Source organism: Neopsephotus bourkii, unplaced genomic scaffold, assembly GCF_033783945.1.
Source record: "Neopsephotus bourkii isolate Nb327-2 ecotype Australia unplaced genomic scaffold, CSIRO-AGI_Nbou_v1 NB_1821, whole genome shotgun sequence".
Taxonomy (NCBI): domain Eukaryota; kingdom Metazoa; phylum Chordata; class Aves; order Psittaciformes; family Psittacidae; genus Neopsephotus; species Neopsephotus bourkii.
This window is the reverse complement of record NW_026902294.1, coordinates 660,811-675,383: the sequence shown is the minus strand read 5'-3', so window position 1 is coordinate 675,383 and position 14,573 is coordinate 660,811. Positions and strand designations below refer to the sequence as shown.

The 14,573-nt window shown below is 68.3% G+C and overlaps 3 protein-coding genes across 5 annotated transcripts; 1 reads left to right on the top strand and 2 right to left on the bottom strand.

Moving 5' to 3' along the window:
* Positions 1–550: 550 nt before the first annotated feature.
* COPZ2 (COPI coat complex subunit zeta 2) lies at positions 551–3,069 on the top strand. 2 transcript variants are annotated; one of them, XM_061343147.1, is made up of 10 exons: positions 551–589; positions 965–1,033; positions 1,182–1,263; positions 1,325–1,416; positions 1,878–1,933; positions 2,073–2,150; positions 2,377–2,428; positions 2,509–2,612; positions 2,757–2,784; positions 2,959–3,069. In XM_061343147.1, the coding sequence occupies exons 1-8, from the start codon at positions 572–574 to the stop codon at positions 2,596–2,598; spliced, it is 537 nt and encodes a 178-aa protein (XP_061199131.1). In that variant the 5' UTR covers positions 551–571; the 3' UTR covers positions 2,599–2,612; positions 2,757–2,784; positions 2,959–3,069. The 2 variants fall into 2 exon arrangements, with proteins under 2 accessions (XP_061199131.1, XP_061199129.1); XM_061343145.1 differs by lacking the exons at positions 2,757–2,784; positions 2,959–3,069 and having other exon boundaries at positions 2,509–2,750.
* Positions 3,070–4,257: 1,188 nt separating this feature from the next.
* On the bottom strand, positions 4,258–9,730 carry HAP1 (huntingtin associated protein 1). Of its 2 annotated transcripts, XM_061343137.1 has the most exons (15): positions 9,629–9,730; positions 8,330–8,406; positions 8,125–8,241; positions 7,946–8,046; positions 7,614–7,722; positions 7,445–7,523; positions 7,194–7,324; positions 7,049–7,123; positions 6,824–6,961; positions 6,676–6,743; positions 6,424–6,582; positions 5,961–6,268; positions 5,659–5,877; positions 5,309–5,411; positions 4,258–4,673 (listed from the first exon to the last, which is right to left on the bottom strand). In XM_061343137.1, the coding sequence occupies exons 1-15, from the start codon at positions 9,723–9,725 to the stop codon at positions 4,352–4,354; spliced, it is 2,103 nt and encodes a 700-aa protein (XP_061199121.1). In that variant the 5' UTR covers positions 9,726–9,730; the 3' UTR covers positions 4,258–4,351. The 2 variants fall into 2 exon arrangements, with proteins under 2 accessions (XP_061199121.1, XP_061199122.1); XM_061343138.1 differs by lacking the exon at positions 5,309–5,411 and having other exon boundaries at positions 4,608–4,673.
* Positions 9,731–11,659: 1,929 nt separating this feature from the next.
* LOC133206902 (trafficking kinesin-binding protein 1-like) lies at positions 11,660–12,103 on the bottom strand. Its single transcript, XM_061343219.1, has one exon. It carries the CDS (start codon positions 12,101–12,103, stop codon positions 11,660–11,662), a length of 444 nt encoding a protein of 147 aa, XP_061199203.1.
* Positions 12,104–14,573: the final 2,470 nt, after the last annotated feature.

The following is a 14,573-nucleotide window of genomic DNA, read 5'->3' as shown; positions in this document are numbered from 1 at the left end:
GGAAAGGCACCGGAGCCTGCAAGCGCCCAGAGCCAAATGGAGCTTGCTTTGTCTCCCTGCCCGCAGCCACACCACCCACAGCCGGCCCTGGATCCCCCTGGATCCCGGGATCCCAACAAGGGGAGGGATGAGGGATGGGGGGGGGGGATGTTGCCAGCCCCGGTGCCCAACCTCCCCCTGCAACCCGAGCCCGGCCGCCCCTCGGGGGTTATTTTTAGTGTCCCCCCCCCGGGAACTGTTTGGCAGCGGCCCCGGCTCGGGCAGGCACCAGCCCTGGGGTGCCCGGTGCTGAGCTGGGGGGGGGGGGGTGCGGGGACCTCCCCATGGGAGAATTTGTCCCCCCCCCACCCGGGGTGAGGTTTGGCTTTGGGGGGGGGTCCCGTTCTCATCCCACCCCATTGGCCCCACCCGGTGCTGGTCGCAAAGGACGGGGCTGGAGATCAACACCACCCCCTCCCGGCGACCCCCGTTTCCCTCCGGTACTGGGGTGGGGACGGGACCAGGGCGGAGCGGGCCGGGGGGGGCGGGAACGGGAGCGGGGCGGGGGGGGACGGACAGGGGCGACGGGGACATGGAGCCTGCGGGGCCGGTACGGCCGGGACTGGGACCGGGATCGGGATCGGGACCGCGCAGCCTCCAATGGGAACTTCGCGTGGCCTCGGCGGGATAGGGAGGAACGGGGGGGGGAAGGGGAAGGAAAAGGTGGGAGGGGGAACGGAGGGGGAGAAAACGGGAAAACCACGGGGGGGGAACGGGAGGGGGAAAAAGCGGGGAGGGGGCAGAGGGACAGAGGGGGAGGAGACGGAGGGAGAGGGGAGGAATGGAAGAGGGAAAATGCGGAAAGAGAATGGGAAGGAATGGGGAGAACCGGGGGTAGGGAAGGAGCGGGGAGGGCCAAGGGAGCAGCGGGGTCCCCAACACCCGGAGCCGGGGGTGGCCGGGACTGAGCCCCCCCGGCCCCCAGGAGCCCTCCCTGTACACGGTGAAGGCTCTGCTCGTCCTGGACAGCCTCGGGCAGCGCCTCCTGGCCAAGGTGAAGCCCGACCCCCCCCCCCGTGCCTCAGTTTCCCCCCATTCACCCCCGCTCAGCACCAACCCCTGCCGGGCTGCGGAGGCCTCGGGGGGTCCTGGATGCGACCCTGGGGGTCCCGGCACAGGGCTGAACCCCTGCCCCCCCGCAGTACTATGACAGCACCTTCCCCACGGCCAAGGAGCAGTCGGCCTTCGAGAGGAGCATCTTCAGGCAGAGCCAGCGGGGAGGCGGTGAGCAGCGGGGGGGGGGCAGCAGCAGCCCCGGGGGGCTCTGACCCTGCTCTGTGTGCAGGTGAAGTGGCGACTCTGCAGGGGCTCACCGTGGTGTGCAGGAGCAGCGGAGACCTCTGCTTCTACGTGGTGGGGGGCGGAGAGGAGAATGAGGTAGGAACCACGGCCCCCCCATGGGCCCAGTGACACTCAGGGCACCCCCAGGGCACCCCCATGGCCTCAGTGACACCCAGGGCACCCCCAATGGCCTCAGTGACACCCAGGGCACCCCCATGGCACCCCCATGGCCTCAGTGACACCCAGGGCACCCCCATGGCACCCCCATGGCCTCAGTGACACCCAGGGCACCCCCATGGCCCCAGTGACACCCAGGGCACCCTCATGGCCTCAGTGACACCCAGGGCACCCCTATGGCCCTAGTGACACACAGAGACGCCCATGGTCCCAGTGACACCCGGGGCACCCCCATGGCCCCAGTGACACACAGAGACCCCCATGGCCCTAGTGACACACAGGGCACCCCTGTGGCCCCAGTGGCACGCAGGGCACCCCCATAGCCCCAGTGACACCCAGGACACCCCCATGGGCTCCCTAACAACCTGGTTCTCCCACAGCTGATGCTGTTGTCCGTGCTCACCTGCCTCCTCGACGCCCTCGGCCACCTCCTGCAGTGAGTCCCTGGAGCCACTGAGCTCCAAACGCACGGGGAAACTGAGGCAGGGCACCCCGGGATGAGGGGGTCGGCTGCCAGCACCTCACATGGGATCACCGGGAGCGGCTGCTCCAGCCTCCCACCCGCTCGCCCGCAGGAAGGAGGTGGAGAAGCGCCGGCTGCTGGCTAACATGGAGGGGACGTTCCTGGTGGTGGATGAGATCGTGGACAGGGGGTGAGCTCCTGCGGGGGGGGGGGGGTGCAGGGGCAGGGGGTCCCCTGGGTGCTGGGATGGTGCCAAGGGGGAGCCGGGCACCCCTCTTTGCCCCCAGCGCTGCAGCGTTTCCTCCAGCCCAGGGGCTTTGCCCAGGGAGGGAACTGAGGCACGGGGTGATGGAGCCCAGTGGAACCCAGCCGGGACTGGGGGATCCCGGTGGGATCGGCACCGCTCTGCTCCACAGGGTGATCCTGGAGAGTGACCCACAGCAAGTGATCCAGCGCCTGAGCCTGCGGGTGAGGGCGCCCGTCCCGCTCCATGGCCTTCCTCCTTCCTGCCTCCTTCCTGCACCCTCCTCACCCTCCTTCCCCCCTAGGTCCCAGAGCCAGCACCCTACGGCTTCGTCCTCTTTGACTACCTGTCAGGCAGCTCAGAGCAGAAGGGCTCAGGGAACAGCCACAAATGAGCAGCACTGAGGAGGTCAAACCCTTCCCTGTCCCCAGGGGATGGGCAGGGATTGGGGTCAGGGTCCCGATGGGTCTCCACAGGATGCTTCTCACAGCAGGGCACCCCATGGGTCCCCTTTGCCACAGCCAAAGCTGTTGGTCCCCTTCCCTCCTCCAGGTTGGTGCCTGAGCAGAGCGTGCCCCAGGTAAGTGCTAATGGGGGGGTTGCCCAGCTTCACCCCTTAGCAAGGAGATGGGGTGCAGCCCAGCACCCATAATTGCTTGGCATGAGGTGTTGCCCCCATTCCCAGCCAAGGGAACCCATGCATCTGGCTGGGAACGGCACCCCATGGTCAGCTTCACCCCATCCTTATCCCCAGGGTCTCGATCCTGCAGCTGCTCAAGGAGAACATGGTGCCGTCCCTATGGACATGACAGCTTCCCTTGGAGCGGCTCTTTGGAAAGGGGGGATCCCAGTGTCGGGCAGCAGGACACAGCATCCCCCACATCCAGGCCCCCCGTCTGCCTCCAGCACTGAGAACACCAAGGGAAAAATGATTCCCACCCGCTCCCAGCCACAAATAAAGCTTTGCTCCATGGTTCCACGGCCTCCCTCCATCAGCCCTGTCGGGCAGTGGGTCCCGGGGGTCACCCAGCAAGGCCGGGTGCTGGGGGGTCCTTTGCTCTTTGTGTTTCCTTTGGGGGCAGAAGGGACATTTTCAGGTTTTCCTGGGAAATTCCACTCTTTGCGGCTTCATTGTTTGAAACCGCTGCAGATCAACAGGGTCCTGAGCAGGGGGAAGGGAAAAGGGAAAGGAAAAGGGAAGAGAAGGGAAAAGGGAAGGGAAAAGGGAAGGGAAGAGAAAAGGGAAGGGAAAAGGAAAGGGAAGGGAAAATGGATGGGGAGGGAAAACGGAAGAGAAGGGAAGGGAAAAGGGATGGGAAGGAAAAACGGAAGGGAAAAGGGATGGGAAGGGAAAAGGAAAGGGAAGGGAAAAGGGATGGGAATGTCCCCATCCTGACCCCCGCCGCCGGCTCTTGCTCGAAGCTCCCTTGGCAAGGCGGTGGCCTCATTTGCATATCCCCGCCCCGCGCTGGGTACACGCCTTATATGGTGCATGACCACGCCTTTCCCCACCTTAGCCCCGCCCCTACCGGGCCTGCGTATCCCTTATCCTGCAGCGCCACCTGCGGGCGGGACTGGGGAGCGAGGGAGCCCCGGACAGGACCCTCCCCGTCACCTCCCACCCGCTTGGGACCCCCCCCAACCCCAGGGACCCCCCAGTTCTGTCACCCCCCCCCATCACAGGGACACCTCTCCCTTGGGACACGCCCCCACACCCCAGCCCCTCCTGCGGTCACCCCACACCACGTGGACCCCAAAGTGCCCTTTGTCTCTGCACCCCAACAGCTTCCCCACGGCCACCCCCTGCTCCCATGATCACTTCTTGGGTCACGCTGGGTACCAGTCAGTGGGTGCTGAGTGATTGTATTGGGCATCACTTGTGTTTATTGCTTTCTATTCCCCTTTTAGTTTCATATTCCCCTTATCGTTAGTGGTGGTAGCAGTGGCTTCGTATCGTACTTCAGTTATTGGACTGTTCTTAACCCATGGGATTCACATCCTTCCCCTTCTCCCCATCCCTTTAGGAGCGGTGCTGAGTCAAACGCAGCACCCATAGGTACCAGTGCTGGGGCTGCCCCATCTCCATCGCCCCAGGGCTGGCCCATGACAACGCTTCTCATCCTGAGCCTCCGGGTGCTGCGGCACCTTCAGGTCAGCGCACCCCGGCCCCCCCTGTACTGCCCCCGGGTGCAGGACACCTCCCCTCTGGCCACCACCGTGTCCAGCCCCAGGCGCCGCAGCTTCTCCACCAGGTTCAAGCTGAAGATGCTGCTCCGGGGCCGGGGTCCCTCCTGCCCCCCGGCCATGGGGAAGGGCCGGGGATGAGCACGGGGGATCCCTGGCACCGAGGGGAGGATGCCCCGGCCCAGGAGGAGCCTGACGAGTCCCACGGGGGTGCTGGTGGGGCGGGGGCTGCTGCAGTTCAGCCCCTCAAAGGGCCCACAAGAAGGCACGACCGCGTTATAGAGACTGGAAGGGAAGAGACAGGAGAAGAGGGGGTCAGTGGGGGATGCTGCTGCGGGTATAGAACAGAGCAGGGCCCCCCTTTCCTCCGTGTTCATTCCCCTCCCAAACTTCGAGCTCGGGGTGACCCCAACCCTTGCACCATTGCCCAAGCACCGCAAAGCTCAAGGCACGGTGCTGGGGGGCTACAGCCGTGGTCCATTCCCTGCGAGCCGGGAGAGAATGGGCCGGGGCTGCTGCTGCTCCACAAGTGTTTTCCAAGCAGGCAGGGTCGTGTCCAGTGCCCTCCAGCTCCCACCGGCCCCCAGCCAGCCCCACAGGGGCTCATTAGCGCTAGAACACCGCTCATTAATGGAGGGGAACGGTCCTGGTGGATGCATCAATGCCAAGAGGAGGGAAGCCGCGTCCCGCACCGGGAGCAAAGCCGGCTCTGGCCCAAGGGTGCTCTTCCCATCAAAGGTGGGGGGGGGCTCCACAGCCCCAGGCACAAGCAGCCAGAGGTGGGAGCATCCCAAGCACCGAGCATCGCTCTGCGGGGGGCTCCCAGCACAGAGCAAGGAGGCAGAGGTGAGGAGCAGAGCGCTGGGGGGGGGTTACAGCGGTGCAGGCAGAGCAGGCGGTGGGGGGGCCCCACGCCTTACCTGGGTGTCACCGTGGTGAGCGCGGTGGTGGGGTGGAGGATGTGGCAGGTGGTGATGGTGAAGGTGGACGGGGTCTGGGGGAGGTTGCTAACAGAGAGGAACACTGGAAGGGACAGGAGACACGGGGTTAACGGGGAGGGGGGGCACGGCACAGGCAGGGGCGGGATGGGAGGAGCAAAGCTGAGGGTGAGGGCTCAGCTCCGGGGACAAGCAGGGACCGGAGCTGAAGCCTCTCCCGGCCGCGGGTTCAGCCAAGGGGGGTGGCCGCAGGCAGAGCATCCCCGCGGGGCGGGGTGGGCGCAGGACCGGAGCATCCCTGGGGGGGGCACGTCCCGTCCGCAGCCGCTCACCCCCGGGGCGCTCCTTGGCTTTGGCGGGGGTTGAGGTAGGGAGCAGCTGGAAGGAGCCGGTGTCCTCGTCGTCCTCCTCCAGGTCGTCGAGGCTGTAAACGTGCTCCTGGTCGATGTCCAAGCGCCGGAAGTCTTTGGTGAGCACCCCGGGACGGGGCACCAGGATCCCGCCCAGGTTGGGCCGTGCCAGCTGCTGCCAATGGTGCAGCGTCACCGAGCCTGGGGACGGGGGGGGGCACAGAGCTGAGCCATGGGGACCTCGCGGCACATCCAGCCCCGCAGCGCGGCCCCGCACCCCTCACCTTCCAGGGGCTTCACGATCTGCAGCTTGTCGGGCAGGTAGGAGAGGGAGCCGAGGGAGAAGCCGGAGCCGGCGGTGAGCTCCGAGCTCGCAGAGCGGTTGGTGCCGGTGGAGCCGATGCTGCCGCTGGGGCTGAGGAAGCCGCTGGAGCTGTCCCCGTCCCGCAGCCAGAGCTTGCGCTCCCGCTCCGCCTCCAGCGAGGAGCGCTCATCCCCGCGGCTCTGCTGCTGCACCGAGAGCCGCTGCACTGCGGCCTCCAGGTCCTGCCGGCCCGGTGCTGCCCGCGGCTCCGCTCCGGGGCCCTCGGCCCTGCCGGGGGCACAGCGTTAGGGGGTGCACGGCCATGGACCCACGCTGCACCCCGCAGCGCTCTGCCGGCCCCAGGCTTGCGGCATCGCTGCTCCATCAGCATCACACCGACACCCAGCACCCAGCCCGAGCCCCACCACCACCACGGCACTCACCGGGCACCCTCCGTGCCGGTGCGGGGGGTGCTGCTCCCCATGGAAGGGGCAGCGGAACACGGCTTGGAGCCCGGCGTGTTGTGGGGAGACTCGGAGCAAGACTTGGCTTTGGCCGCCTGGTTCACTGCTTTCACCGTCTCAAAGATGCGCCGGCAGCTCCTGCAGGCAGGGAGAGCAGGGATGGATCCTTGAGCCAAGCCCCACAGGGATCCCCCCCCACCACCAAGGGCCATGAGCCACCGATGCACTCACTTGTAGTCCGAGGAGGAGCTGTCCGCGCCCTTCCTCATCATCCCCTTGATCTCGGCTGCCAGCGAGTCCTGGACACCCGAGGGACCACGGGTGAGAGGGGAGAGCGGAGCCCCCCGCGCCCCCAGCCCCGGGTACCCCCTCAGCTCACCACGGGCAGCAGGCTGGCAGTGCTGTAGCGGCTGACGGTGCTGTTGGGCAGGCTGCGGCTCCGCAGGCTCTTCACCTCCTCCTGGGCCTCCTGCAGCATCCCCCCGCACTCCGTGTACTTCTCCTGCAAGTCCCGCAGCTGCGGGCACCGGCACCGCTCACACACGGCCCCGGTGGCGCCCGGGCAGGACGCGGGACCCCCCCCCCAGCTCTGGTCCGGGCTCACCTCCATCCGGAGCTGCTGCTGCACCTCCTTCGCCGCAGCCAAGTGCTGCTGGAGCTCCTCCACCTCGGCGCCGTACTGCGGGCAGGAGCGGGGGCTCAGGGACCTGCGCCCTGTGCGTGTCCCCCCCCCGTAGCCGGGCACTCACCGCACGGCACTTGTGCTGCAGGTCCACGACCTGCACCAGGAGCTGGCTGATCTCCTCCTGCTGCCGCGCCGTGTCCTCCGCCCTGCGGGCCAGCTCCTCCGAGAGCTGGGCTACCTGCTGGCTGGCCTCGGCTGCGGAGGGCAGGGGGAGCCATCACTGCCAGGGCCCCCCCTTCCCCAGCCCATGCAGCGGTGCTGGGCAGTGCCTGCAGCCCCCCCCCCCCCAACCCGAGCCCCCCAAAGCGCACGTACAGAACTGCTCCACGCAGTCGATCATCAGCTGCTGCTCCTGCTCCTCGTACCGACAGGTCTCGGTTGTGATGTTGGTGGCCTGGGGGAGAGGGTCGGAGGGTCTGAGCACCATGGGCAGGACCCGCAGGGAGTGGGGCAGGGGTGGGCACAGCAAAAGGTGCCCCCCAACCTCCATGCGAAGCTTCTGGTTCTCCTCCTCCAGGCCCTTGAGTTTCTGCTGCAGGGTCTCGTACTGGAAGTACTGCTGCAGGGACAGCGAGGGCTCCGGCCGCTGCAAGCTGGGGGCAGCAGAGAGGGCGCTGAGCACCGCAGAGCGGGCAGGATGGGGCTGCCACTGCCCCCAGCTCCCAGCAGGTATCTGCAGTGACCCAGCTCTGTGGGGCTGGACCCACGGCTGCTGTAGGAGGGGAAAGAGCAGCAGCCCCGGGGCTGTCCCAGGGATGGTGACGGCTCCCAGCCCAGTGCCCCAGTGCCAGCCCTGCGGTAGGGACCCGCACTCACGGTGCAGAGGAGCAGGAGATGGGCTCGCTCTCCTCCGTTGTCGTGGTGTAGAAGTGGAGCAGATCGTCCCGCATGGAAACCTCGTGGCGCAGCTGCGCGATCTGGGATGGGAGAGGGGCATCAGGGCACGGCCGTGGGGGCTGCACCCCCTCAGCCCCCAGGACCCCGGGGGCCGCTACCTCCTCCTTGGCCAGCTCCAGCTGCTCCTCCAGGAGCTCATTGCGCTCCGTCAGGCTCCGGTTCTGCTTCAGCAGGGACTGCCCGATGCGCGCCGCCAGCTCCAGGTCCCGCTCCTTCTGCAAAGGGCAGGTCCGGGTCAGCCCCAGCCCGGCCCCTGCTCTGCCCCCTTGTCCCCAGCCCGCATGGGGGTTCCCATGGCCGTACCTCATCCAGCAGGTTGGTGACAGCATCGATGTCGTGGTAGGTCTTGGTGATCCTGGCCACCCGCTCAGCGCACAGGACTGGGGGAGATGGGTGAAGGGTGACCCCAACGGCTCAGCGCTGTCCCCCCCGTCACCGCTTCCCATCAGCGACCCCCAGGGGTGCCCATAGGGGAACGCGGGGTCGCTGCTGCAGGTGGCACCAAGTAGCTCCACCAAAAAGGAGCTTTTATCTGCTTGGCAGCACCAGCCGTGATGCAGCGGGCAGAGATGCACAGGGATGCTCGCAGCCAGGTCAGCATCACGGGAAACGGGGTGCTCCCACCTCACCCCTGCTGCTTCTTGGGATGGCAAAGAAGGACGCTGAACCCCCCTGCTGCTCCCATAGTGCCAGCCCCGCCGCAGGGCACACAGATGGGAAGAGGCAGGCAGCAGAGATGGGATCGGAGCCGACACCTCCAGCAAGGGGCAGGCTGGAGCTGCGGTACAAACAGCAGCGGGTGGCACCACGCCGAGACGGGCCCGCAGGCAGCGTCCCCTCCAAGCTGTCCCCAGCTCCCTCCCCTTCAATCCCCCCCCCCCAAGGGCCAGCCCTGCCCTTGGTGCCTCAGTTTCCCCAGACCTCAGCCTGCATCCCCAGCCGCGCAGACAAAGCGGGTTAACGGGAAGCTCAGCCGCACAAATCCCATTACCCGGCCCCAGCTGGGGGGTGGGGGGTGCAGTGATGTGTGCGTTGTCACAGCAATGCCCCCCCCCAAGACCCATCCCCCGGTCCCCACTGCCCCGCAGCGCTGGTCCCCTGCACCCCAGCGGGCACATCCATGGGGAGAGGGGAGGGACAACCCCAGCTTCATCCCCCTCCCGCACCCCAACAGCAGCTGCGCCCTGCAGGGTCCCCAAGTGCACCTCGTCAGGCCCCGAGCCGTTAATTAGAAGTAATTAGAGCATGAGCATCGTTACGGTTTGAGCAGCGGCGGGCCCGGGGCAGACACAGGGGGCTGAGAGCTGCAAACGCGTAAACAGCGCCCCAGCGCCGGCCTCATCCAGCGGGATGCGGGGACCGGGGCGATGCGGGGACCCCATCCCATGGACGCACAGGGACCCCCATCCCGTGGGCACACACGGACCTGGCCGGGCCCCTATCCCCTATCCCCTCTGCAGCGCTGCAGGGGCTCAGAGCCCCGCTCCGGGTCCCAGCGCTGCGAGCGGGCCCTGCGCACCCCGCAGCGGGCCGGGAAAGGCACCGCCCGGCGGGGACCCCGCTCCGCTGCCCCCGGGCAGGGCCGGCCGGGGCCGCCCTCACCTTCCTCCAGCTCCCGGGCGATGGGGTCGGTGCCGCCGCCCCGCTCCGCGCTCCCGCTGCGCTCATCGTAGGCAGCGGGGCTGCTCCAGATCTCCATCGCGCTGCGCCCGCCCGTGCCCGCTGCGCCGCGCAGCCCGCCCCTATTTATGGCACCGTCCGGGCTGCGCGCACCTGACCGAGAGCGGGGCAGGGGGCGGAGCTGGAGGGGCCGGGGGGGGGGGCTGTGGCTGGGGCTGCCCTTCCCTGCCCGATCCCTTTGGATCGGGTCCCAGCGGCTCCTGCTCCCCCCCTGGGGACCCATCAGGACAATCCAGGGGTACCGGTGCGCTGGGTGATGTGTCCCTCCTCCCAGCCCCTATCCCATCGATGCGGGGGGGGCTGGGCACAGGGGTCCCCATGGATGTGGCTGTGGAGGGTTCCCTGGTCCCTTTGCAGGGCTGACTCCATGGGGTCATGCAGTTTCTGCCCCTTAGGAGGGGCGAGGGGAGGTTTTGGGTCCCTCATCCGAACCCCAGCCTGTGCAGGGCTGGGGTCCCCGGGTACCACAGCGCAGCCTTTGCCTGCCCAGCCCTGGGTGCTTCACCATCACCCACCCGCTCAGCACAGACCCCGCACGGTGCCCAGGGCAGTGCTGGGCCCTGCGGGGTCCCTGAGCTGGGAAAGGGTTTTTCCATCCATCAGCACCCCCCTACCCCGAGCACGGGCTGGCGCGACCCCTGGCCCTGTGCCCCACGCTGCGGCCCCCATTGCAGCCCCACAACCACGACCAGCGTGGAAGCAGGAGCTGAATAAATCATGGGCTGAATTATGGAGGAGCAGCCCGGCACGTACGCAGGCCTCAGGGGCGGGAGGGCGGTGGCGAGGGCCCCACAGCATCACAGCCCCACAGCATCACGGCCCCACGGCTCAGCGTGATGCTGGTAATGCCAACATACGCACGGCCTGCCCCAGTGCCAGTCCTCATTAGCACCAACCTCGGTGATGGGTCGATGAGGCTGGGGCTGGAGCTGCCCCTCCTCATCCCATGATGCCTTTTCCTGCCTCCTGGACTCCCACCCATCCCCTGCCCCAAAACGCGTCCTGCCATAACCCTGCTGCAGCTGGGGCCAGAGCCGGGCACCCTCAGCCCCAGCATCGCCCTCCTCACACCAGGGTCTCTCCCAGTGAGGGCAGGGACCCAGCAGCAGCCCAGGGCATGCACCCAGGGACCCCAAGGACACAGCAGGGTCTCCTGGCCAGGCAGGAGCTGCTTCCTCCTAATCCCCAGCGCCAGGATCGGCTCCTGGGGGCAGGTCCCTCGCGTCTGTGCGCAAGCAGCTTACAGGGGGCTATTTCTGACGGCAGCTTAAAGGTTTGGGTTAAGGGGATGAGGCAGGGCCAGCCCCCGCCACAGCGGTGCTGGAGCCAGAGAGAAACGTGACCCCCGGCCCATGGAGGCCCCCGCATCCTGCTCCCTGCCCCGTGGCACCTAAATGGGCTTTGGGGCTCAATCCCTCCATGGGTTGGGGGGTGCTGGTGTCTGGGGGGGGCTGCACCCGGCGGCACAGGGAGGGGAGCAGATGGATGGGGAATGCTGGAGCAAGGGCAGGGCACGACGGGGGGTTTATCCCCAGCTTGTTGCAGGCAGCGGCCTCAGCCCCATCTGTCTCCCACTGCCCCACATCCAGCCCCTCGCTCTAATCCCGTCCCCACCGCACGCAGGCCGGAGGCTGAAGTGAAGCAGAGATCAGTGCCCCACAGCCAACAGCGACCATGGGGGCATCGCCCCTGCCCCACCATGGGGGCTGTGTGTGCTCCCCCCCCCCCCCGGGCTTCTCATCCCCTTCAGCGGCTCGCAGCAGCGCTGGGGGCACCGGTGACCCCTCTGTCACCCGTGTCCCCCCCATGGCACAGCGAGGGGGGCGCGGGGCCGTGCAGGGGGTCCCGGGGTACCCGGAGCCTCTCCCCGAGCATCCGGTTCGGCTCAGCAGAAGCCGCTGCCGGAATTAGCGCGGGATGTTCCGGGTGAGGAAATCCCGCTCCGCAATCCCGTTATCCCGTTCCCGTTATCCCGTTAGCGGCGATCAGCGCCGGTGCCGCCCTGACCCCGCACTCACGGAAGTACCGCAGCGTCTCCTCCATCTGCCGGGGCGTGAGCGGGGCCGCGGGCCCCGGGGGGCCGGGGGGGGCTCGGAGCCAGTCCTCGTGGTCGTAGCCGAAGACGGTGTCGGCCCGCAGCGTGTAGCGGGGCAGCGGCTCCCGCAGGAGGCTGCTGAGCTCCACCTCGGGGACGTCGCCGCTGCACGGCTCTGGGAGCACCGGGCACGGCCTCAGCCGGGGGGGGGGCACCGGGAGCTCCCCAGAGACACTCGTGAAGGGACCCGGGATTGGGGGGCCCCCATAGGGTGGCAAACAGGGACCCCCCCGAGGTCCTAGCCCTAACCCCTCTCGCCCCCCCGTTCCCTCCGCGTTCCGCGGGCAGGGTCCTGCTGCCATCTCCTGGCCACGCTCTGCCCGGCAGAGCAGCGCTGGGTTCGTCAGGAGAAGGGATGCTGTGGGGGATGCTGTGGGGCGAGGGATGCCGGTGTGGGGTAAGGGATGCTGTGGGGAGAGGGATGCTGGTGTGGGGAGAGGGATGCCGTGGGGCAGGGCATGCTGGTGTGGGGTAAGCGATGCTGTGAGGAGAGGGATGCTGGTGTGGGGTGAGGGATGCCAGGAGGATGGCTCAGCTCTGGCCACAGATGGGGACAGGACAAAGGACCAGCCCGGAGCTGCCGCAGCTCCTCGTCCCCCTCACCCCACTCCCCACCACAACCCGGCTCTACCCACCAGTGATGGTCGCGGCATCGCAGCATCCGCCTGTGGATGTGGGGCTGGTGTGCGGCAGGGCAGTGACGGGGGAGCCCGGGCTGCGCTGGAGGTGGCCGGAGGGGGTCTCTGGTGGGACCGCGGTGTCCAGTTTGGCTGCTGTTACGTGGGGGGGGCCATGGGAGAAGCTCTTTGCACCCCGGCTCCCCGGAGCAGCACTGGCAGCAGAGTCCCTCCTGCAGCCCCTGCCTGCAGACAAGGAGCCGTTAGGGCGATGCTCTGGGGACCAGGGACACATCCTGAACCCCACGCTCCGAGTCCTGTCCCCAAGCACCCTGCCCGCTGGTCAAAGGCTCCCTATGGGCAGCATCTGCCCAACCGGCGCTTGTGGGGACCTGGACAGCGCGGCCAGGGCCGGGGGTCCCCCCATGGGGACAGGGGCAGCAGCCAGCACCAGGACAGGCCCCACTGCTGCTGAACACGGCACAGTTCCGGGATGGCGCCGGGTCATCGTACCTGCTCAGCTCCCTACGGGCACTCAGCACCAAAGCAAACACTTGGTGATGTCCGGATCAGCACCAGTGCCGGAGGGGGGGGAGGATGCTCCGAAGGGATGGGCCAGGAGCCTGCTCCCCTCCCCGGGCTCGCTTCCGGGGCCCTCCAGTGGTAGCGGGCGAGGGAAGGAGCCGCGGAGGTGCTCGGCAGCGGGCGGACGCACGGGAGCCTGCGGAGCCGCACCTCGGAGGGCAAAGTTCGGCTGCGAGCCCGCTCCCCGCCCGCTGCAGGATGCGCAGCCGGGACCCGCCGCGCTGCCCCGGGCAGGGCTGGGCAGCACCCGCGCCCGCCCCGGCCCGGCCATAAACGCATCACGGGGCAGGCCATAAACCAGCGCCTTCCTGCCCCCTCGGGCGCCCCGGTTCCGGCTGCAGCCGCTGCGGGCACCGCTCTGCCCGGCCGGGAGCCCCGTGCCCCATCCCCACCCCTGCTCCCCCCAGCAGGGCCGTGCCAGGGCATCGCTGTTGCCTCTGCAGCGCCCAAACCCTGCACAGCCGGGAGGCAGCAGGGACACGGCCCCAGTCTCTGCCCCCGGCACTGGAACCGTCAGACGCAGGTGGCTGGATCTGCCCAAGGAACAGATCCTTAGCCCCAAACCCCACTGCCCCCAGCGCAGGAAGGGACCCACCGTGCTGCGGTGCTGCCGCTGCCCGCTCTGCGGGGATGGAGCCCGGTGTGAGTCAGCGCGGGGCCGGCGCTGCCAGAGCCCTGCGCCTGCTCTTGGCCCCGCTCCTGCACTCACGGTGCCCAGGGAGAGCCGGGTCCGGACCCGTCCGAGCAGCTCCCATCGCACCCGGGACCTGCCCCATGGGAGCAGGGCGGTGGTGCCGGGGCAGCAGCGGGAGCAGCAGGGCCCGGGGCAGGGGGCAGGCACAGACCTGAGCCCGGTGCCCTCTGCCCGCTGCCACCGGGCGGCTCCTGCCCTGCACGGCCCTGCCCGTGCAGCCGCGGGTGGCTTCATCCCATGGCTGGGATGGGGCCGGTGCCTTCCTGCCCTGCCCCAGCCCAGGGGGGTCCCCAGGGGGGTCCTTGTGGAGCCCTCCTGAGCTGGGAGCATCCCTTGAAGTCACAGACACGGCCAGGACGTGGCTCCCGCAGTGCTGGATTCCCCCCCCCCCCCCCAGCAATGGGTCTCTCCATGCACCCAAGGCCATCGGGGTGGATCCTGCCCTGCTCATCCTGACGCTGCCCAAGTTCCCAGCTGCGATCCCCACCCCCGGGTGCTCTGTGCCTGTCACAGCCCTCACTGGGGCTGCCCGCACCGTGGGAAGCTCCCTGTGCCCAAGGGCTGTGTCCTCAGCTCCCTTCCCCCTGCAGGGATGCGCTCCGCGGCCTCAGCCTCTTCCGCAAAGCAGGAAAACCCTCCCCGCTCCCACGCTGACTTCCTGGTTCAGGCTCTGCGGAAGGTGGAGCACGGCCACATCCCGGCTCCTGCGGCCAACCCATCCCTGGGGATCCCGGTCCAGCCACAGGCCCCCAGCCGCTCACTCCGAGGGAGCTGGAATCCCAATGGAAAACCCCTTACAGGTGTCAGAGCCCCACCTGGGAGTGGGGCCATGGAGGTCTCAGCACCTGCCCCATTGAGAAGACGCTGGAGGTTGAG